The 25,325-nt window shown below is 38.6% G+C and overlaps 1 protein-coding gene across 1 annotated transcript in view; it reads left to right on the forward strand.

Moving 5' to 3' along the window:
* The window catches only part of rgs8 (regulator of G protein signaling 8), a 60,250-nt gene that overhangs the window by 16,325 nt on the left and 18,600 nt on the right, over positions 1 to 25,325 (forward strand). The window contains exons 2-3 of the mRNA XM_034080919.2: positions 22,449 to 22,559; positions 25,203 to 25,264. Coding sequence (XP_033936810.1) covers positions 22,459 to 22,559; positions 25,203 to 25,264 — 163 coding nt within the window. The 5' untranslated portion in view covers positions 22,449 to 22,458. The remainder of the gene's footprint in view (positions 1 to 22,448; positions 22,560 to 25,202; positions 25,265 to 25,325) is intronic.

Here is a 25,325-nt window from a genome sequence, read left to right on the forward strand (position 1 = left end):
GCTTTAACCACTAGGTGTCCCTTTATATCAGCTGTGCACCTTTATGGTGTAAATACAGCTTATCTACCAATTGGATCAAATATAAAAGTCCGCCGAATTAGTGTTGATACTGCAAGGAGACGCATTGTGTGAAAAGAAATGTAAGATGTTGTTTAATTGTTGATATATTTATGATCCACGTCACGTTTCCAGTGTTGGCGGCAGTTCTTCATGTTTGTCTAGAAGTCTTCTCATCAGGGCTCTATAAATAGAGAACTACGGCAGATATGTAATATTTAATGCAGCCGAACCGTGTATTACAATGCCGTTATGTGATGACTTTCAAAGAGAAAAGCAAGTACACTCGGAATAAAGTGTTTTCGGTCTGTTTCCGGTATTTGTTAATGACGATGTGCTGTGAGATGTGAGACTGGAATTGTACAGGGGAAAATAACGTTTCTGCACCCTTTTAGATGCGGATTTTGTTAAACTAATACGTTTGCGCTGTGGACCAACACTATACTTTGACGGGGAAGGGGGTAGCAATAAAGATAACACCATTAAACAGTTACACAACATAACAGAAATAATATCGATAGCAGCGTCCCTAGCAACCACCTTGGTAACAATGAAAACGTTGTATAGACACCATTTCCTGAAGTAATCTTCGTAATAACTAGCAAACTAAAGATCATGTACATCCACTGCACACATAATCTGAAATAACAACTCATATTTCTCGCATCAAATGACATCAAAACACATTTTAATGGCCAAAGTAACTTTAAATAGGCATTTTACACCGAGAATAAAACGAAGTTCGGCCATGTTTTTTTTTTTCTGCAGGGAGAAATGTGAAGATCACGTGACATAGACGCCAGCCATTGGAATGAATGGTGAAAAAAAACGTAGGGATCTTACAATTTTTTGGCGTTTTCGTAGAAATACTACGTCCTACGTTGTGGACCAACGTAGTTATTACACGTTTTTTTGTGAGACTGGCTTGATATATCAGGTGACATAATACAATTAATATACCAGACATACGCTGTATTAAGCTTTCTGCTGTAACACTTTACTTCACTCATCGGACATTTATGAGAGAAAATCCCTAATGTCCGAGTACAAGTGAATGCAGCACAAGACGCGAGCCTTGTAACCCCTCCCTAACCCGTTCCCTGGCGCGAGCGAGGAAATGTGATTGGCTGCGATTTCATTTGAACCGGATGGCGCATTTGGACCCAAGTAGACGGAAGGAATGAGGTATTTGCGGTCTACAATGACAGATAAGAGACCATCAGGTTTGGCTGTACTCAGCATTGAATCAAAATGCACTAAAGTGTTAGATCTTAATAGATTTGTCAGGCGTTTTGCTGAACAAAATGGTAATCACCGTATTCAGCTGTTATAGGCATGCCAACTTGATGCTCTGCTCACGGATGACTCGATGAGCATAAACAACTGTTAAGATGATGACCTTACGTGTGTAAATATATTTTTTTCTTTGTGGGGGTCTGCCCCCAAAAAACTGTTTTAAGTCCTGAGAAAGTCAAATAAGACGGTGTGTAAAACTACACTGCCCAGCCAAAAAAAAATAACCACTTTGATTTAACTAGGCCAGTAGGTAAGGGCATTCCACTGGATAATAATACCCCTGCATTATAACAACAACAACAATAATAATAATAATTATAATAGCATAGTAGGGGCGCGGCTGTTCTTCTGTTCTCTGAGGGGAGGCTCAACTTCCCACACTTTGAAAACCCCTGCCCTACTGTATTCAAAGTGTTTTAACATATTGTGTATTATCTAAGAATAGTGATAATGTATTTGCCAAACAGTGCCTTTTGTTGTGTCTCGTCAAATGTGTTAGTTATGTTTATGTATTATGTCTGTCATTTCATGTTTAGTCAGGTTTTCATGTTTATTCATGTCATGTCAGGTCTGTCTATTTATTTCATTCATCTCTAGTTACGTCCCCGTGTTTCATGTTGTGTCTCGTTTTCCATTTCCTGTTTTATTTTGTACTTTCCTCTTGTCTCTCATTTCAGGCCCTGTTACTTCCTCCCTTTTCATCGTCAGCGTCTGCTCCGCCCCTGATTGTTTCCACCTGTTCCCACTCACCTCATGTTTAAATAGTCCTGTCTCCCTCCTGTCCTGTATCAGTTTGTCTTGTTTGTTCCCACGTGTGGTCGTGCCAGGCCTCGTTTCCAGTCTTGTCAGGTTTCGTTATTTTGTTATTTTTGTAGACTTAATTGTATTTTAAGTTCTCTTTTTGTTACGATTAGTTTTTTCGTCCTTGTGAGAGTTTTTTGTTATTCCAGTACTTACTCTGTTAAGAGGGATTTTCTGTTCATTGACATTAAAAAGACAATTTGTGTTACATTCAAGACTGTGTCTCTGGGTCGTGCATTTGGGTTCTCCAGTTAGTGTCGAGGTTGTGACACCTTTTCAACTATAGCACGTCTCTAAAATGGCTTGGCAGAAGAAATGGCTTCATATTCTGTTTTGTTAGCGCCACTGTTTTAAAAATGCAATTTCCATGTTTTTGGATATTAATATCCATTGTTTTATGGATGAAAATATGTAATAACTGTAGGAATTGCAGCTGCTGGTCAGTTAAGCACAGTTTATAAGACATGGAAGATAATTGTACATGGGATATGCAATGGAAGACTACATTTGTGGTAGCCATGGTATGCTCACCCATTTAGCACAAGAAAATACATGTTCTTGATACCGTTCCACAATTAAGGATAGATTGTTAAAATGTATTGTTTGCTGTGTCCCTGCAGTTATTGGTGAGCTTTAAAATGGTGTCAAGAATTTCTGGTAATCTGTAAATTACCAGCATGACATGAAGTATACTATAATAAAGAAATAGTTTTACAGTTACAATACTGATGCTGTAACTTAGAATTATAGCATTTAAAGATAATATTTTACAGTTGAAATACTATTACCGTAAAACAAAAATACAGTGCTTGGAAATTACTGTTTTATTTTACAGCTTATAACACTACTGCTGTAACAAAAAATAAAGTAATTAAATATTACTGTTTCATTTTACAGTTTAAACACTATTACCGTAAACACAAATACCATACTTGGAAGTTACTGTGTTTCATTTTACAGTTTAAACACTATTACCGTAAACACAAATACAGTACTTGGAAGTTACTGTGTTTTATTTTACACTGTTACTAATACAAACTTGTAAATACTGTGATTCCCTTTACAGTATGTAACTGGCAGCAATTGACAAGTTACTTTCTGTAATTAATTGTACAGTAAGTAACTTTTCAATTGCTGCTAGTTACATACTGTGAATGTCACGGTATGCTTCTTGCAGTGCACATGGCAGCTCATTGTTACTTTGTAATTCTACTCCACTACAATTCAGAGGTTAACCTGGTATTTTTACTCCACTACATTTATTTGAGTTACTTTGTAGATTCTGATTAATGATATGAAATATAAACAACCCTTAAAGGTGGGGTAGGTAAGTTTGAGAAACCGGCTCGAGATCGCTAGAATTTGAAAATACACAAATCTGCCACTTCCTTATAGAGCCCCTCCTCCAACACACACGAACGCGCACATGACCAATGAGGGCACGAGAGAAGTTTGTGCCCCGATGGAAGGCTGACAGGCAGGTAGGCCATCCAATCCGTTGTACTTTTTACAGTATTACGGCTTCTACAGATGACATTTTTTCATGGATTTTTTGTCAAAGCACTTAAGATATGCATTGCTATCGGGATGTTAAGAGCGTTCCATGGAATATAACAAAAAGTGTATCTCGAGCCGGTTTCTGAAACGGTTTCCGGTTACCTACCCCACCTTTAAATCAGACTTTAGTTACACCTGAGTAAAATTCAGGCAAAGGTGATTGTCAAATGCCAACAATCAGGAGAGATATTTGATAGTTGGTGCTTGAAAAGACTAAACATTTATCTGCAGATCCCTATAAAGCATATTCATTACTCGTTATTCTCTACTAATAGTTAATTAAAGACTGTATATAATGGCTACGTATTTTGCACTTCCCTTTCAAGATTTCAAGATTTTCTAAGGTTTATTGACATCATATACATAACTATGGTGTATTTATGCAATTAGGAAAAACTTAGGTCGCAGGTTCCTCAACAGTGCATTACAAGACATCTACTGTATCAATATGTGTGTATACCTCCACCATTAAACTGTCATATTCTTCACATTTCTTATACTATCTACATACATCTTATAAGAGTATCATTCATATGTATAATATCAGTTAAAATAAGTGCTTCAACATAGGTAACATTGCAGGAAAGCAATATATTAGACGTTAAGTACTTTGTCAGGCTTAATATGTATCTGTAGATACCCCCAAAGCTTTTTTTTATTCAAAAGAAGACCTTAACCTAAAGTATTCTTTAATGTTTAAATAAAGGTTAATTAGTTTTTCTGTTTTGCACATCCTCCTATTAATATATATGTACATCCAGCTTTAAATTGTTTTATTGTAGAGATCACTTACAGTATTTTCTTGATATTTTATATTCTATATTTCTATCATTGACCTTCTACGTTCCCCCTATTTTGTATGTACTCTTAATATTTTGTTCATCAAATGTAACATATCCAACAAAAAAAATCAATAATGTGCTTTAAACACTAGGTGGTGCGGGTTAAAAAACTCTCAAGTTTAAAGTGTTAACACAACAAATTATACTTTGTATTATTAGTGTAGGACACCTATGTGTGTATAACATCTGAAGATGTGTAGTTTTATTCATGTTTTCATATAATTTTACAGGATATTGCTATATTATTTGACATGTTTTACTTCTACACAGTAATATTTTATTTGTAAAACATCACGGACGGAAAGGTATATAAGTCATTTAATGGTAAGCTATTGAAATTCTGAATCCATAGATGTGTCGCCCATCACCCAAAACCCCTGACTATTCTCTCAAATCAGTATTTACATTATTTAATTCAAAGAAAATCAATAATATCTTTAAAAACTACAAGTCCCTGTCTATCAGCGTGCACTGCTACCTATCTACCAATTGGATCAATTATAAAAGTCTGCCGAATTAGTATTGATACTGCAAGGAGAAACAGAGAAATTGAAGATGTTGTTTAATTGCTGATATACTTATGATTCACGTCACATATTCAGTTTCTGTTGCAGTTCTTCCAGTTTGTCCAAAGGTCTTCTAATCAGGGCTCTATAAATAAAGAACTACGTGTAATATGTAATGCAGCCGAACCGTGTATTACAATGCCGTGATGTGATGACTTCCAAAGAGAAAAGCAGCAGTACACTCGGAATAAACTATTTTCTTTTTTTTGTATAGATGTTTTCGGATTTCATATCGCATAAACACCATATCCCAACGTGCAATGCGGCTAAAACATCCAATCACCGAGCTTCAACCATAGCTGAGGATCTTGGGTAATCAGTTCAGTGGGTGTGTATCGCCTACAGTAGCCTACGTCTGTTTCCGGTGACTTCATTTTTAAATTCAGTTCCTGACGGACCGCAAAAAATTCCGATATTATATAATTAAATAAATAAATAAAAACAAGGATAATTGTGTGTTATTGTTGAGTAAATAACTGTGCTATTTAGAAAATAATAACAAATTAGAAGGAAAAAAAAATACAGATTTCAGTATTCTGAGGCTCTGAGCCCCATTTATTTTCCTCACGGACGGCAAAAAAAAAGTCCGACATAAAAACTAATCGTGGCTTGATATTGAGTAAGAAAATATTTTTATGAACCACACAGCTTCCGGTCTTCCAAGACCCGACCGGACAAAAATACGTGGTGCAGGCACGAAACATACTACCAATAGAAATACATTGCTTTTAAAATCGTTCTGTGTGACACGAAAACAATGGGAAAATCCCAGTCTCACGAAATGCCGTGAGACTGGGTTGGCACAGCAATGTAAGCGAGCACGACTGTAGCTCAACAGCAAAAGTCATACAGTATAACAACACTGTTTAAAATCTCAACCAGAAGTAAGATAAATAGTATATCTCCTCCTGACTACAATGGATGGTTATACATTGTTTGCATTGGTTAAACATGAATGACATTAATCATTTCTCTCTCTCATTCTCCTTATTCCAACACTGCTCCAAACAAGATATTCAGCAGGACCATACAAAAGGCCTGTCACATCAATGATGTTGTGATATGGCCCAAAGAGGATGGCAAGCTCTAATTGTAGCATAGTGTTCTCCAGAAGCTAAAGCAAGTCAGTGGTGCTCACCCCTGCACACATGTGCTTTTAATAGTCAAGTCCAGCCAGTGCCAGGCAGATTTACTTGAGTATAATCTGACAACGCTCTAAATCAAATGCTTGGTCAAAGTTTGGGAAGCATTGCTTGCCCTCCATTTACCACAAAATGTACTGAGTGCAGATTATGCTTTAAGCACAGTTGGTTTGAGATTTGTCTGAGCTGAAGGCAAATATGCATACAGTTTTTTATACAGTACATTTAAATAGGCGCACAATGTTGTGACAGAAACCATGAAGATAAGATTGGGTTAGTAAAGATGCTGTTCTAGCTCACATTGACAAACCCAACGTCATGCTGCCCTCAAGGCAACAAACAGAAACACTGCATCATACAGTACCAGTATCTTTACTTAACCCACTTTTGTATTGATTTTACAGTAGCAAAGGTTGTAGCAGATAGCATGAAGATAGCACGTGCGACTTTTTTGTTGGTACCACCTCAAAGAAATATCTAAGCAAGCAGAGTTTACACTTACTGGTGGAGTTAAATATGACAAACAAATGATTGGACAGAGACAATCCTCACTTACATGATTTGTAAATAGCCACGCTTACGTCAATAGCGATTGCAATATTTGTATTCACTCGATCCAAATGTTTTGGGTCTGCAAGACTACAGTGTGGAATTGACGAAAGTATTCAGCAAGTGTCCCTTTGAAAAATATCTCCTGGCAATCGCATGTGCCAATCAGCTTATCATGCCGCTTAAACATACATTCTAAACATGTTGCAGCTGAGGAGTTTTGAGACAATTGTGCTAAAAGGCATGACAGAATGAATGCTATTGTGATCTGTTCATACTCAATTATCTGAACATGATCTGTGCATGCTTAATTTGTAATTACTTAATAACACATTTGCTCGGGCCGTAATATGCACCCCAACTCATGTACTGTCTTACTACCCAATGGTTTATTTGCAGTCATAGGTGGTTAGCAGGCTAGCCAACTAAGAAGCAACGCTCTAAAGTAACAAGTTAGCTTAAACATTATATTCTGTATTAAACTAATCACAATTGGGAGAATCATGTGCAATCAGGAAATCGACTTGCTTGTCAATCTTTGGATAGAGGTGTATAATATTTTAAATGAACACTGTACTAGTCTGTATTTTTTACAGATTCCACCGACACTTAGGCTACTTTTTAATGACTGGTGCAAGCAACATTCGATGAAAATAATAAGGAGCATAAGTCTGAAAAAATATCAGGCAATTGGTGGATTCAATACTGGGTTCCAACCTAATAAAAGCTTGTACATGTTTGTCAATGCAGGGACAGAACAAATTAGGCAACAACACAAACCTGCAGTCAAGATTAAGAAAAAACCCAAATGAACACGAGAGCACCTCGGTTGGAGGGGAAAACATTCAGAACATAGTGATAATTTTATAGAGGATTGGCAATGTTTTCAGTGTTACAACACAAGCTGCAGTGATATATAATGCACCATGTGCCTGCCAGGCTTGCACAGTACATTTCTATTCTTTAGGAGATTAAATTATAAGCTGGTGAACAGGCAGCAGATTAGGTTGATACAAAATAAATAGATAGAGCAGGGCTTGCGCGGCAGGGAAGTGACATTCATTTTAACGTACATCATCGTACCATTCTGACTATAAAAAATAGATGAAAATAGTATCAGGGTTTTATGTGCTGAAAAGTCCCTGGGAAGCTTTATCCCAGATTGACCTATCAGACTGTTGGTGAGCAATGTGCTCAGGTGTCCTCACAGGAGGCCTCAGAGGAGAGAAGGACATCTGACTTTAATAGGACATGATGCATAACAGGGAACATGATTCACCATCAAGGTGCCTCAGGTCTTCTGGGACGGGTCTGCTATCAGTTCCGAGAGTAAAAACAAAACATGGAGAGGCAGCATTTAGCTATTATGCCCCGACAATCTGGAACAAACTACCCAAATCATGCATGTCTGCAGAAACTCTTACTATTTTTAAATCAAGACTGAAAACATATCTCTTTGCCGCTGCTTTTAATTGAGCTGCTCATATTCGCACTACAGTATGCCATATGTATTACCTGTGGTGTTTATTTTATTATTTTATTATCTTTGCTCTTAATGCCTGTTGTAAAATGCCATTATATAATGTGTTTTTACGGTATTTATTCCTAAAAAGTATTTTAATTTGTTTTGTAAAGCACTTTGAATTGTTGCTTGCTGAAAAGTGCTATATAAATAAACTTGCCTTGCCTTGTTCAAAGTCTTCAGTCCAATATACTGTTTCCTTGTAATGTGTCCCAATTATGTTAATTGAGGTGGATATAATTGAACAAACACATTCAAGCTTATACATACCAAGAGCTTATTATTAATTGAATTGTTATTATTGAGTGGTTTTGTTACATATTCTTACACTTATACTAATATATGAAAAAAAATGGTTTATTTCATTCAAAAAAAGCAGTTATGAAACACAATTTCACCCAGGATAAATACAACATTTCTGATTCCTTTTACTTTTGGTTAAGGATAATACTAAACATTAAAAGCAGTTTCTAAATATACCACTGCAGAACATATGATGAACAGTCAGCATTTTTTTCAAGGACACAAGTGAACAGATGTCTGATGGCCCCTACACACGGCGGCGTACGCTTCAACGATTCTGCCCATTCACTTTGAATGGGGTGACGTCATGCTTCGCCAAACTGCATTGTGGGAGCAAAGCGTAGCTTTTCTCGCGGTGCTCGCTGCTAAAGTAGAGCAATGTTCTACTTTTGAAGCTTCGACGGAAGCGTGAGCCAATCGAATCATATGCCAGTACAAGCTCTAGTCAATCAAACCGCTGATTGTGTGTCCGGAGCGGGAGATTCAGGTGATTGGTTGTTGGTCTAGCTTCAGACATGCGCGCTGGCAAGCAACAACGCACGCCGCCGTGTGTAGGGGCCGTGACACTCAACAGTAACAAAAGACAACACAGAGGCAGCAATATCATGAGCAGAATTTGCATCAAAATGACATTCTGCTTTATAAATCCCTTTATCCAGACGCCCTCTTAATCACCTGGTTACATATCAATGCTGTTTTGTGTTTCACTTCTTGTTCTCAGTAAAATGAACAGCGGAGGAGTGTAATTCTACTGATTGTGCCATGTCTGTTGGGTTCTATAACAATGTCAGACCTGCTGTATGTGTGTGTCTATTACTCCCAGCTGTGGCTATAAATGGCACCTGTTCATTTATTCATCACAAGTACCTGCCATTGGTGCGGTGGTGACAACTCGATCATTATTACTGCGTATGCAAGAGATAATCAGTGATTCAGCTTGAAGTTGGGAAGTAGGCCATTGTTATTCATGTTATAAGCATCCTCTACATCTTTTACCATAATCCTGTTGACAGAAAATAAATAACCTGACAAACAAACCGAGCAGAAAACCTAGCCTTCCTTAGTGGTGATATAAAATGATGTCTCCAATGTTAATACAAATAATGAGAACATTTACCTCATTAAACCATACATGTTTGTTTGGGAAATGCATTTGTTGTGTACTGCGAACAGCAGTAACCACTGGCACAGGGAAAACACACACATATGTAATCTTATCCCTTTTCTGTTGATGTGTCAGAAAAGGTTCATCATTTTCCTTTTTACCAATGTTCACTATTATGTTTTGTCCTTGAATGTTCAACAACACGTAGGCACAAGGAGACGAGTCAAAGAAAAGCACAGCTGCAGGCCTTTCTGGATCAGTGTGGCAGCTAGCGGGTCTTTGGGCCATAGTGATAGTTCTGTTCTGAAATCTAACTTAGCAGAACCGGCCATAGCAAGTGCTCAGAGGACAGAAATAAACCCAAAATCAGCCACGATTCCTCCTTCTGTTGTTTCTAAAGGTGGTAACACGTCAGATGGTCTGACATTCTGCGGGCAATCGGGCTGGCGCTCGGGCAGTGTGCACAAAAATACACACATGCAAAAACACAAAAGTGCAATACCAAGGTTGTGCTCTTATGACTCAGGTCAATTCTGACAGCTTGGCTGCAGAGAGAAAGCCTGGAACTGCCAAGACTGAACTGCACTGCAGTCACCCTTGATAACTTGTCATCTGAGTCACAGCGCATCCTAACTAGCCTGACAACAAGCTAAAACTGTGTCTTGGAATGATTGTGCAGTGAAAGCTAGATTTTGGATGTGATGACTTCTTGAAACATTTGAGAACCTATTAAATCTGTTCAGTGTAACTTATTATTCGTTTCAATCTTTTTTGCTATGTATGCCTTGTGGTTCCAAAAAACAGTATAGCAAAAATTAAAAACTCAAGGTTTTCAAAACCTTAGTCTGAAAATGCACGTCATCATATTGGCTAACATTGACTTCTTACTCTATACTCTCCATAACTTAAAAGCTTTTGTTGACTGTAGCACTGGATGCTATAGGATATGTGTATATGCAAATGTTGTGATTTTTCTACCACTGCCAACATGTTTTTAAATGCCTATTATTAGCCCCGGGGAAACTGCTGATCATCTTAAGGCCCTGACACACCAAGCAGACACCAGAGAACTCAACGAAGCCGACGCCGACTGTTGCGTCGCCGTGTCCTCCTGCGTCTTGGCCATGTGTCGCACGGGAACACACCGCAAAGACTTCAGCGCATGAATGGCAATAACTCTCCTTACCAGCAGGCGGCGGTAGTGTGTATTCGTCATTCAAAAGAGGCAACAACCGGAAGACAGAGAAGAAGAACAGACTGCATGATATAAACAAACAACAAATAGCGTGTGCGTCCATCGAAAACATGTTTCGTGCGGCACTGGAGCTATCAGCCATAAGAGGGGTTAGCGATAAGAAACAATAACAATGTGCCTACATAACTGTCAGTTGCAGCCCTAGCATTAGTATTGGTTATAGTAACAGCTACAACATTAAAATACTTCTAGGCAGATTGAGGAGGATAATGGGAGAATCAACAGAGGGGCAGAAACATCCATCTGAATAATAATAATAACTTTATTTGTATCGCACCTTTCATACAGGGGATTGCAGTTCAAATTGCTTTACATCAGTAAGAAATAAGATATCAAATCAGTGTAAAATAAGCAGCAAGAGCAAAGCATAAAGTGGGATAAAATAATGCAGATATATATATATATATATATATATAGTAATCCCAACAGGCCACCTTGTTTATGGTTTGATTCAGTTTTACATTACATTTAACTTTGACGATTCCGAACACTACAAAATATAATCAAGACATATTTTATCATGTATTATAGTAGAAAGTACAAATAGTTTGAGTAGTGTTTAGTAGAAATATCCCTTACAATAAAGGCAGTATAGTATGCCCGTGTGTCATCTCCAATAAATAGCTTCAACCATCCTTTAAACTCAGGGTTTGATTCCCACTCCTTTCTGTACTTTTGTGAATACAGTTTAGACGGTGAGATGATGACCTACATGTATGTTTAGCTTGTCACAGAGAGGCACACACAGAGTGGACGAGGTGATTAAGTGACTGAAGCTGTCTCGACGCGGGAGAGTGTGGCTGTCTCCTCTCTGCTCTGACTGCAGCTGAGCTGCTGCAGGAGGCAACTGTGAGTCTGCGCGCCTGTCAGTACTATGGGAGGGCTGAGGGGCTCACGGCAGCTCGTTAACTGCAGAACAATACGTGAGTCTCCAAACACCAGAAAAGTCCCTAATAACACCATTACAAGTCGTTAGATCAGTCGTTAGTTGCTTTTGACAAAAATAAGTAGCCGGAGGGTTTGGAAAGCCGCCAAATTGAATGACAAAGTCGCCAAGTTGGCAACACTGGTCTGTGTGTGACTTCTTAAATCGTTTGTTTACATCCCTCACTTCCGTTTCGCTTCTGATTCGCTAGCTGAACAGCCAATCAGAGTGATTGCTTGGTCCGACTGCAGTCCAAATAAGGCGTGTCACGGCAGACGGTGCGGGACACACCAACCTGCAGGGGCGGACTGGGACTATAAATTAGCCCGGGACTCTCGACCGGCCCACTTCGGTACCGCCGGCCCACCGCGGTACCGCAAGTAAATACCGCTAGTAAATACCGCTAGTAAATTGTCGGGGGGACTGGGGGGGTAGACAATTTACTAGCGGTAGACATTAAGGGTAAATAATGTCTACCTCCGGGCCGGTGGACTTGTATTATCACTGGCCCCACCATTGTAACCACTGGCCCGGAGCATTCGTCCAAAAAAAAAATCGACTAATAATGAAGAAAATTAACACATTTGTTGCAATAGTGATGTATGCACTAACTACATTACTACTTGTACTACAACATTTTAATCATCAGTTCTTCCTCATTTTCCTCAATTGTTCATATTTGGTTTATTAAAATAATGATATTGTGGTCATTGTTAAAAAATGTCTGCTATTATTATTATTTGTATAATGCACTTTCTGCCTTCCTGTCATTAGGAGTTAGACATGTAATGGATATGTAATAGATTTGATTAGAACCTTCATTATCCTAAACTGCTGGGACATTTTGCCAATACCTTTATATTGTCTACTCTTCACTTACTTGTCAGCATAGGTGGGCATTGATGTAGAGAGCCGACAGAAGACCTTGTTTATATTGGCATCATATGGAGAGGTGCAGCCAGTGACGCGTCATAAAACCAGGAAGTAAGCTGCTGGTTCCCTCGACAAGGGTTTTGGAAAATAGCTGGAAATAAGGTCTGTGGAAAACAAACCCGTTTGATAAATGCACGTTTTGTTCAGCCGGATAATCTCCACATGTCTACCCTACTTTTATAATTTTCGAATCATAAATCTAATCGATAGATTATAAAGGGGTTTTAGGACGCGTCACTGCACCACTAGAAGCCAACTCCATCGATCAAGCTGGCTGAAACGTTCTCTCCCTCTTCTTCTCATGCTCCCTGTCATTCTCCTTTAACTCCTCCGTGACTTTCTTTTATTTGAAGATTGTTTTTTGCCCGGCGCTTGGCCGGTTACCGCTGGTATTAAAAACATTTGGCGAATGGTTAGGTGGCGCGATAGTCTGTAGTGAAGCAGCGCGCTCCCGCTCACCGGAGCCTGCTGTTCACCCAACAACAACGACAACCGACTCACGGAACGCTATATTGTAGCGTTGATAAACGAAACAATTTAACTAAATTGCTAGTCAAAATACCAATACCACAGGACCATTTTTATATTTTTAGTGGCCCGAGCGGGCAAGTGGAAAGTACGTTATGCTGGCCCGGGGTGTCTAAATAGTGCTTCCGGGCCAGCGGGCCATTTAATGTCGAGCCCTGCCGGTTACCGGCCGGCCCACATCGTCCGACCGGCCCACTTCAGTACCGGTGTTCCGGTTTAACTGGTTCCCCGATCAACTGGTTGACAGATGTGGAGGCGTGGCCTTCGACTGAAATACACATTTCGATCGCTTCTTCTGTCGTTTACATAAATCCTTTGATATATTTGGCTGGATAGGAACACTTTGATGCACATTCAGTACCAGTGTGTGAGGTTGAGGTTACGATGGCGATATCCGGACGCGAACAGCGAGGACTACAAAAAGAAAAACGAGTTGACATGGGGATGTCTGTTCAAAACATTGCGAGCTCCAATAAATCATTTAAACCAGCTATTGTTGGCAGACTTATTACTGAATATCGTTCTTAATGTGATACCAAGTCCATCTGAGACCTGTGTACACCTTCAGACAGCCTCCAAGTGAAGCACACGTTCTTTACTCACAGTTTGAAAGCAGCGTGGAGAAGTCTTCAGCTGTGTTAAACTGTGATCCTCTCAGGTAAACTGTGATTCGCCCATGGGAAAATGGGATCCGCCCAGATTAAACTGTGTTACATCTTCTGTGGCTATCTACCAGCGATCATGTTTAATATGAAAGACACACACATACATCCCTTATAAAAACGGCATTCTGCAGCACTCATCCAGATCAAATGTGACTGTTAACTCGTTTTGCAAAGATAGCAGCAGAAATGTCATTGCTGCATGTGCAGGGATATTTAGACTTTAAAATGCTGATGGGTCATTAATCTTGGTCTCGGCAAACAATATTTGGAATCTTCTATTCAAACTACATAATATTCAGTGTCCATCGACATGAAAATAAAAAAAGTTCATGCTGGACTCAAACCCGAGTCCCAACAGCAAAAACCACTCCAGCCCTGCACGTTATGAGTGCACCACGGATCAACACGACATATCGAACCACCACACTACAATATTTTAGATTAACCTTGTTAAAAAGTTCCAGAAAAATGCAACCCGACCATCATTTATAATGTGAGCGAATGTATGTACACTTTAAGCCATAATATACATATTATAATATAGTATACTGACTGAGATCTGTATCAAGCCTCATTAAGACCCACCGAGATCAGATATCCTAGTTTATACAAGTATAAACGGGTATCAAATCGACTCGACATCATATTAATAACGATATATGATACAAATGTAAGACTGACAACAAGAATAGTTTGTAAAGGATTTATTGACGTTAGAATTATTAACAAAGCACTTATATACTAACAAAGGAATGGCTTATCTAAAGCCAGTTGAGTAGCACTTTAAATGTTTTGGCTCTATGAAACCTGATGTACTGATTCTGTTTTCTTCAAGTGTGTATCTTCTTGGTCTTATGCACTTATTGTAAGTCGCTTTAGATAAACGTGTCAGGTAAATTCAATGTCATGTAATGTAATTGACGTGAGTGTTTTGAACACTGTTATTTTATTTTTGATTCTCTGGGAGGTATCGTGTTGATACGTGGCGCATTCATAACGTGCAGGGCTGGAGTGATTTTTGCTGTTGGGACTCGGGTTTGAGTCCAGCATGAACTTTGTTGTTATTTTCATGTCGATGGACACTGCATATTATGTAGTTTGAATAGAAGATTCCTAATATTGTTTGCCGAGACCAAGATTAATGACCCATCAGCATTTTAAAGTCTAAATATCCCTGCACATGCAGCAATGACATTTCTGCTGCTATCTTTGCAAAACGAGTTAACAGTCACATTTGATCTGGATGAGTGCTGCAGAATGCCGTTTTTATAAGGGATGTATGTGTGTGTCTTTCATATTAAACATGATCGCTGGTAGATAGCCACAGAAGATGTAACACAGTTTAATCTGGGCGGATCCCATTTTCCCATGGGCGAATCACAGTTTACCTGAGAGGATCACAGTTTAACACAGCTGAAGACTTCTCCACGCTGCTTTCAAACTGTGAGTAAACACCGTGTGCTTCACTGGGAGGCTGTCTGAAGGTGTACACATGTCTCAGATGGACTTGGTATCACATTAGGAACGATATTCAGTGATAATTCGGGCAACAATATCTGGTTTTAAGGATTTATTCGAGCGGATCACAGTTTAACACAGCTGAAGACTTCTCCACGCTGCTTTCAAACTGTGAGTAAAGAACGTGTGCTTCACTTGGAGGCTGTCTGAAGGTGTACACAGGTCTCAGGTGGACTTGGTATCACATTAAGAACGATATTCAGTAATAAGTCTGCCAACAATAGCTGGTTTAAATGATTTATTGGAGCTCGCAATGTTTTGAACAGACATCCCCATGTCAACTCGTTTTTCAATCAATCAATCAATGTTTATTTATATAGCCCAATATCACAAATGTTACATTTGTCTCAGTGGTCTTCACAGTGTGTACAGAATATCAGTATGACAATACGACACCCTCTGTCCTTAGACCCTCACATCGTACAAGGAAAAACTTCCGAAGAAAACCCAGTTTAAAGGGAAAAATGGGAGAAACCTCAGGGAGAGCAACAGAGGAGGGATCCCTCTCCCAGGACGGACAGACGTGCAATAGATGCCGTGTGTAAATTGAAAAGATAATACATTTGCAACATAGGTAGTCCAAATGTTTGGAAATGCATGTGTGTATAATAGGAAGATGAATCCACGAGGATATCCATCCAGGACCTATGATCCAGGACCACAGCCACGACTCAAGATCCAGCGCTCGCGATCCAGGACACAGGACCGCAGGATCATCCATGACTCCGGATCCCAGCGTATATAGACACCAAAATGAAAGACATTTGGGGAAGCTGGGTTAATCGGAACATGAGTGTACACGGGTATAGACAGAGAGAAGGAAGAAGTAAGATGTCCCCCGACAAACTAAGCCTATATCAGCAAAACTAGGGGCTGAATCTAATCAGCCCTAACTATAAGCTTTATCAAAAAGGAAGGTCTTAAGCGCACTCTTTTCTTTTTGTAGTCCTCGCTGTTCGCGTCCGGATATCGCCATCGTAACCACAACCTCACACACTGGTACTGAATGTGCATCAAAGTGTTCCTATCCAGCCAAATATACCAAAATATTCATGTAAACGACAGAAGAAGCGATCGAAATGTGTATTTCAGTCGAAGGCCACGCCTCCACATCTGTCAACCAGTTGATCGGGGAACCAGTTAAACCGGAACACCGGCCCATCGGGATTCGTCCCGAACGTCCCGATGGCCAGTCCGCCCCTGCCAACCTGACTACGGCACAACGAATGCCCGACAGCCTCTGACGGCCTCTTGACTCCCAAAATCGGGTTGGTGTGTCAGGGCCTTTAGGCCTATGTAGTTCATTTGTTTGACCCCCACAAAAAGGCTGTGCAGTGTCATACAAGCAAATCAACAGACACAGCTATGTGGTTCTGCAGAGATGAGACAAGCAAATAATTATGTTCAATGTGTGAAGAAGTCGGGGAGGGGGGGTTGACAGTGAGTGAGTTCATTAATTAACACGTGCATGAATTAGAATTGATAAAAGGATCTGTGAGAGACTGCTGCTCATAAGTGAGGCTGTGGAGGAAAGTTGGATTGTGAGGAACAAGAAATGGACATTTTAGACAGAACACTAAAGACCTATTGGCTGTATAGCCGAAAGTTAGAAGAAAATATTTATACCACACTCAAATGTCTGTATGTTGAATATGAAACCATTCACTTTGCATCTCTCCTATTATGTTTTTAAAACGTCTTTCTTTCTATTGTTATCATTATTTTATTTATTTGTTGGAAGTAGATAAGTAGCCAAATGTTAATAGCATTTCTGTTTTGTGTTTTGTACATTTCAATAACTTCTATGGGATAAAGTTTGGCAAGTACATAGAGGATGTTATCCAGATTAAATACATGACGAATATACCCGATTTACAAAGTTGTCAGAATATCATTGCTATTTTTACAAGCGCAAAGTGGGAATGGGTCAGGGATTTGTTCTGAACTAAAATGTTCTTTTAACATGAAAGAGGACATGATACACATTCCGCCTGTGACGTCATTGTCAAGTAATGTGTCCAACGAAGCATACGTATCAATACTGTCAATCTATTGGAATCATGCTTGTGCAACCACTTTTGGCAAAAATAGCTGTAGAACTGCTGGGTTTCTTCTGTCAGCATCCAGAAATGAGGACATTGAGGGTAATCTGAAAACCTGCATTGCACCAAGTTAGGTAACATCAAAGAAGATGTTCATACATGCACACACACGCGACTTCCACAATGTACATTTGTACTTCCTCTATTTACCAACCCAAACAGGCATCTGGGGGTCTAGTGGATGTTGATTGTACTATTACATTCATAAGGCGTACTTTTAGGTCCAGTGTGTGTGTGTGTGTGTGTGTGTGTGTGTGTGTGTGTGTGTGTGTGTGTGTGTGTGTGTGTGTGTGTGTGTGTGTGTGTGTGTGTGTGTGTGTGTGTGTGTGTGTGTGTGTGCGTGCGTGCGTGCGTGCGTGCGCATATCTGAGTGTGTGTGTGTGTGTGTGTGTGTGTGTGTGTGTGTGTGTGTGTGTGTATATCTGAGCACTGTTCCTGTTTTAGCCCTTTTCCTCCAGGAGCAGGCCTTGCTGCATGGCTGAATAGAACATGCACTGCTTTCTCCTGACTACATGGATTTGTCAGGGTTTTTTATAAATAGCTCAGTGGCAGCACGTGTCAGCACCCCACTGCAAGATACAGATTTGACAAGAGAGATGAGGAAAGAGGGCATAACAGGCGCATGGAGAGGTCGGTTGTCGTGTTATTCGCAGTTTGGCCCACTTCAGAGCACATTCTGACCCAATTACAATTTATGTAACTGTATATTTTTGAATGCTGGTTTCCAGTTCAAATATTAGAGTACGAAAGCTGCTGTCTATTTCCATGTGTTTGTGTAGCATTTGGGATCCCACATGCACTATTTGCAGTCTGAATCTAATTATCGAATAACATTGTCCACACAATGGCACAGATTGAACAAAAATAAGATTAAAAATAATAATTCAGTGACTCGGTGTTCGTGTTTGTTATTTTGAAATCAATGGGAAAGATGTTTTCGCATTTCTTGTAATTTGTCTTCTGCAAAAGTTTGATTAACAATGCAAAGCAGTTGTAAAGAAAATGTCATCACCTAGAAAAGAATGTGTGACATGATTAAAAGCAGCAGGAGCACTACCAAATGGATGTTGTGCTGAGTTGATTTTGTTTATTAAAGTTTTCCAACAACTAACATTAGCTAACTAAAGACAAGAATACCATGATATTTGCTGAAATAAAATCAGATTTCCCTAAAGATGATGTATTTTATTAATTTTAGTAATGATCTTTTTTTCATCACCAACCAATTATTCCCATTGCACTCATGGGTTATTAAGGTCCTTGTCAATTTCTTTAGCAAATCCTTGCAGAGGAAGAACGCACTACATTTTATTTTTTTATGACGTATTTTGTGGTGTATAATCATCAGCAATGTGTCTAGTAAGAGTTATGTGTTGGCATTACTGTCATCATAACAATACTCTTTTACAAGCTTCAACAAGTATATAAAAGAGTCTGACGTAAGACTTGCCCCTTGCTGGTGAACTTAACATGTATAGACTATACATAGACTGCTGTACTTGAAATATCCCTGCTCATTATTTTTTCAATCCACTCTGAAAATAACCCTTTATTAACAATTGAAGTGCACCTTGAGAATATGACTAACATAGATGACACGCAAACTACCCTTCCAGTCCAGTGCATTTTATATATATAGCATCTGAAACATAACAAGGGTTTATCTGGGGCAGACAGCTTAACAGCCACAGTGCATTCAAAACAAGCTGCAGATTTTTTATTTAGAAGATGGTTCTGAATTAGCATTTAAAAAATTAACGACACTAAAAACCCAATTAACCTCACTTGATCGTGGCAGTTTTAATTGATGTGTTTTTTTGAACTTGTGTTAATTATGCAAAAACAAATTAACCCTCTGCTACTTTTCTACAGTCCGAACTCCAATTTTAAGTAGGCAATATCAGAAACGTGATTAATTGTCGCAAAACAACACAAATGCATGTGCCATCTTCCATTCATATATACACAGATCCCTGTATTTCTATCATCGTGAGGACACCCACTGACATGGCATTTCCTAGCCTTAACCATAACAACTAAAATGCCTAACACCAACCTGAAAACGTATTAACACCTTAAAACAAAGTGTATACCCCTTAAATAGGCCTTGGAAGTGGGGACGGGCAACATTTTCTAATTTCCCAAAAATTGCCTCACTGTGGTTACAAATATGCTCTGGTCCTCACAATTTTGCAAAACAAGACTGTACACACATTTGTAAATATGGTAACACTTTATATTAAGGTACCCAAATTAACCATCAACTATTGTTCATTAACATGCATATTAGCAGTATATTGGCTCTTTATTAGTCATTATAAAACACTTATTAATGCATTATTCTGCATGACCATATTCTACAAGTTATAAGCCGTTAGTTGAGAGTTTTTCCTCAATAACCCTCTAATTAGTGCTTATTTATTGCAAGTAAAGAAGTTGTTGTACATGAGTTTTGGTCTTAATATGCGCTGCTCAATATGGGCTTAATAAGGCAGTAGTACTACAAGAATAGTAATTCTCCCATAAAAACACTTAACAAATATGATCTCTTCTTATGACATGGTTAAACCGTACACCCCAGCGCGTGCACTTCGCTCTGCATCAGCCAAACGACTCGCTGCACCCTCACTGCGAGGGGGACCCAAGTTCCCATCAGCAAAAACACGTGGGTTTGCTATCCTGGCTCCTAAATGGTGGAATGAGCTCCCCATTGACATCAGGACGGCAGAAAGCTTACACACCTTCCGGCGCAGACTGAAAACTCATCTCTTTCGACTCCACTTAGAGCGATAGAATGACTAACAAAGAACTGCTAACAGAGCACTTATATACTAATAAAGGACTGGCTTATCTAAAGCCAGTTGAGTAGCACTTGAACTGATTGGCTCTATGAAACCTGATGTACTTATATGATTCTGTTTTCCTCAAGGTTGTGTCTTCCTGGTCGAATGTACTTATTGTAAGTCGCTTTGGATAAAAGCGTCAGCTAAATGCAATGTAATGTAATGTAATGTAATGTGCTATAAGTGCTAATTGTGTCTAAATAACTAAAAATTAGGTATTTCTATCTAAGAACATGTTCCCTATTTTAAAGTGAAGTCTTGTTTATAACCAATAAGCTAGTAGTTTGACTATAATTAGGTATTTATATCTATGAATATATTCCCTATTTTAAAGTGAAGTCTTGTTCATAACCAATAAACTATCAGTTTGACTCTAATTGACCTGAACAGGTTCCCTATTCTAAAGTTGCCTCCTCTTCACACTTTGTAAATACATTATAGCACACAACCACTGAAGTAGGCACACGTTTTATTAATGAACCACTAAAGAGAGGTTCTCACACATACCAACACATGTCAAGTTTCTCCAAGGCTGAGAACACATATGCAGCCTGTACTTTTTAATAAAACAGATTTATTTTAACAGAGTTTAACTATACAAAAATAAGTTACAAGGCACAGGCACTCAATGATCTCATACATGCAAGTGTAACATACACAGATTAACACATACGACCGCTAAGTGTAAACAAGGTAAATATAGCTAATACTAGCTGTGCAATAAGCATGTGTACAACCAATATGGCTAACGCTAGCATGTATGCTAACGCTAGCGCGAATGCTAACGCTGATGCTAGCGTGAATGCTAACGCATTTTCTCATTGTGTTTAAACCGTTTAAACATCTCCAAATGTCATCACATAAACACAATACATGTTACATAGAAATACCTAATTTTGAGTTATTTAGACACAATTAACACTTTCATGTATTGTTACATAAGAATAGATCATATTTGTTAAGTGTTATTATGGGAGAATTACTATTCTTGTGGTACTACTGCCTTATTAGGCCCATATTGAGCAGAGCATATTAAGACCACAACTCATGTAGGCTACAACAACTTCCTTACTTGCAATAAATAAGCCCTAATTGTTATTGAGGAAAAACTCTCAACTAATGGCTTATTACTTGTAGAATATGGTCATGTAGAATAAGGCATTAATAAGTGTTTTATAATGACTAATAAAGAGCCAATATACTGCTTATATGCATGTTAATTAACAACTAGTTGATGGTTAATTTCTGTACCATAATATAAAGTGTTACCGTAAATATTAATATAACTCAAAACAACCTGTTTGGAGAACATAAATGCATTTTATGAAGTCTTGCCATTCATGTGGTGGAGTCCATTAACTCAAGCAAATAGCTTTCATGTGTGAGCAGTTCCCTAAGCTCCAAAATGCAGCTCCAAGCATCAACACAATCCACCAATCGCCTCTGCTACTGCACTGAGTGTCATTGTCATTGTCCATTAGATTGCTCACAAGTCTCTTGAATAACATACTGGTGATTGTACAGTACACCATTATTCTTGCACTTTTCGAAATATCCTTTATTCTCATACTTATTCGACTTCAATACAACTTGATGAATTGTATATTCATTGAAATAATTCTGAGGCCAATCTTGAACGTTGATATACAGATTAATTCAGGTTCTACTGATACTGTATCTTATGACTGCCTGTGTTTTTAATGCCTGTCTTTTTATTTTTGTTGAATGTATAATTGTTGTTGTATTACTATGTTTGTTTTTCTTATTGTGCTGTAGGTCTCTCAAAAACGATGTTGAGCTCATTGAGATGCTTGAATAAAAGTTATATGTAAAAGCCAAGCATCATCTAAATGTAGCATTGCTAGAAATATGCAACATTACACATCAGGTATCTTATTAAGTAGAACACTTGCAAATAATTGTGTGTTTTCTCTTTTAGGATCAGCACCATGAAGACAAGACTAGGCTGCCTGTCACACAAGTCTGACTCCTACAGTGATTTCTCCGAGTTCCTCCCTCCTGCCAACGAGACTACCGCCAGGTGCCTGAAGTGAGTCTTCCAAAAATGTTCAAATGAAAACTCAAGTTTCTGTTGTGTTGGAAACACTTTGTCGACACCAGACTTGGCTTTCATAGTTTCATTGGTGGTTCATTTTTTTGCCTTCTTCTTAAGTCCTAATTCAAATTTGAGCATTCCTATTGTCAGTGGTGAGCCGTGACTTTTATACCTAGGCCCTCTGACCACCCCCTTCCCTCGAAAAGAAAAATAAGAGTCACAGCGTATACTTCAGCGTAATATCAAAACTACGTCCGGGGTGCAAAACGCATCAATGACAGCGACCCTCTATCACACAAAACAACGCCATTTATATAGACACCTATCATGACAGTGCACCCACAACCAAAATAATTCAAAATGAATTAAGTTGGCACGGTGGCCCACATCGAAAATTACTTAGGCCTACATTTGATGATCAAATCCCTTAAACACAAAGTCCATCCTCCTGTCCTTTTGGATGAAGTACTTGATAGCAGGCATCTGATCCTTTGCCACTCCAATTCATTGTAACTTAATCTTGAAAATGACTCGGTTAATAATTTCGCAACGATGTCATCACTATCACTGACATGAGCCATCATGAACAAATGTATGCTAATCATAAATATATCGATCATAAATCTATCGATTAGATTTATGATTCGAAAATTATAAAAGTAGGGTAGACATGTGGATATTATCCGGGTGAACAAATCGTGCATAGTTTATCTAACTAATGTTGTGAATCGAGTGGCCCATGGTGGTGGTGGTGGTGGTGGGGTTATGGTATGGGCAGGCGTATGTTATGGACGACGAACACAGGCCACTCGATTCACAACATTACCCTAACCCTACCCCTACCCCTCACACCAGATACTGACTGGTTTTCGGACCTCCCCAATAAAGCAAAAATGCGCGTTTCAGAGTGGCCTTTTATTGTGGCCATTCTAAGGCACACCTGTGCAATAATCATGCTGTCTAATCAGCATCTTGATATGCCACACCTGTGAGGTGAGATGGATTATCTCGGCAAAGGAGAAGTGCTCACTATCACAGATTTGTTCAGATTTGTGAACAATATTTGAGAGAAATGGTTATTTTGTGTATATAGAAAATGTTTTAGATCTTTGAGTTCATCTCATGAAAAATGGGAGCAAAAACAAAAGTGTTGCGTTTATATTTTTGTTCAGTTTAGATTGATTTTAGCTATCTCTTAGTGGAGGAAAACAATTGTTACATCACTTACGCGACTCTGGGATTTGTAGTCTTTCTAGTTGCGTATTTTTCATAGTCTTATATTTCAACAGTTTTACGACAAACTGTGGCTTTTTTGACAAATTGACAAACATAATATGTGTAATTCATGGCACAATTCAAACGGGATGGAAAGATACGTTTTCTCTCTCCATTGACTTCAATACATTATTTTTCAGAAATAAGGTCCCATGGACCGGAAGTAGATGGGCGTGACTTCGCCACTCTATAACACACATTCATCAACTTCACAGCGGGCGGAACTTTTCATAAAGTCCGCGAAAATAAAGCCCACCCGTTTAGAGGGAAGATATGATTGGTCCATTTTACTGTGATTTGACATTACTCTCTCGTTGAGTTACTGTGGATGGCCCTCTGTGCATTTACAGCAGGACCACCAATCAGCTCCTGTCTTCACAGTAACTCGCAGAGAGGGCTAAAAGGAGCTTCTTTCATTTAACCCTTCACATTCCAACATAAACTGAACCGGCAGATTCGAAGGATTTATTTCTTTGGAAACGTTATTTTAAATACAATTAAATCAAGTTATTTTTGGTAAAACTAATGTAGAATATAACTACAAAAATATTTAAAAAAAATATATATATTTTGTAATGTTTTCAAATAATATTTTTTAGAATATCTTGGACCCACAGTGACGGCTCGCCACTGCCTATTGTATTTTTGTACGTTATCTTTATTCAAAATCAGCAATTGTTTTAATTTCAGACTGTTAAAATGGCATCAAAATCAAAAAGGTAAAAGAAAATTACTTATCTCCGTGTGATTAAATTGCTTTAGGCTTAAGTTGCCGTGCTATGACCAATATGATAAATTAAGCACCATAGTCAGACATGAGTAAGAAATACCTCTTTGGCAAATATTTCAACATTTACAAATGGAAAATAACTTTAAACTACATGCTGTTTAAAAAATGTGTTTCCTTTAATTTCTTTGCCGTTAATATCCAAAGTCAACCTGCTTAAACATAAAACCACACCATAAACCTTATGTGTTATGTATGTTGGTATTTAGCTTCAGATTTAGTTTCAGAAATAGCCTCATGTCTCCATCTACTAATATGTATGGGGTAAAATATGGGTTTGTGATCGGTTTGTGTTTAATCTTCTAGAGAAGGTTTTTTCCTATCATGTTAACATTTCATAAAATAGCATTAACATCTCCTCTACATCCGCCATCATTCTTCAAATGGAACCACATTTTACAATTACTTGACTGCCTTGAGCGGAAGAACTGCTGTGAGCAGGAAATTAATCATACATCAAACTTGGCTGCCTTTTAATAATACATACAGTACCATCATGTGTTAAAAATGCATTAACAAACAGTGGGTGGTTGGCATCTTTCTCAGGCAGTTCCCTTTGTCTTTCCTTCCACCAGAGTTTCAACGGATGAGGTTGTTCGATGGTCAGAATCGTTTGATCATCTCCTCTCACACAAATGTAAGTGGACTTGTTCTATTTTTCACCACTGCCCAAGTCACATAATCCTGGCAATAAGAAA

The sequence above is a fragment of the Pseudochaenichthys georgianus genome, chromosome 4, assembly GCF_902827115.2.
Source record: "Pseudochaenichthys georgianus chromosome 4, fPseGeo1.2, whole genome shotgun sequence".
In the NCBI taxonomy this organism is placed as follows: Eukaryota; Metazoa; Chordata; class Actinopteri; order Perciformes; family Channichthyidae; genus Pseudochaenichthys; species Pseudochaenichthys georgianus.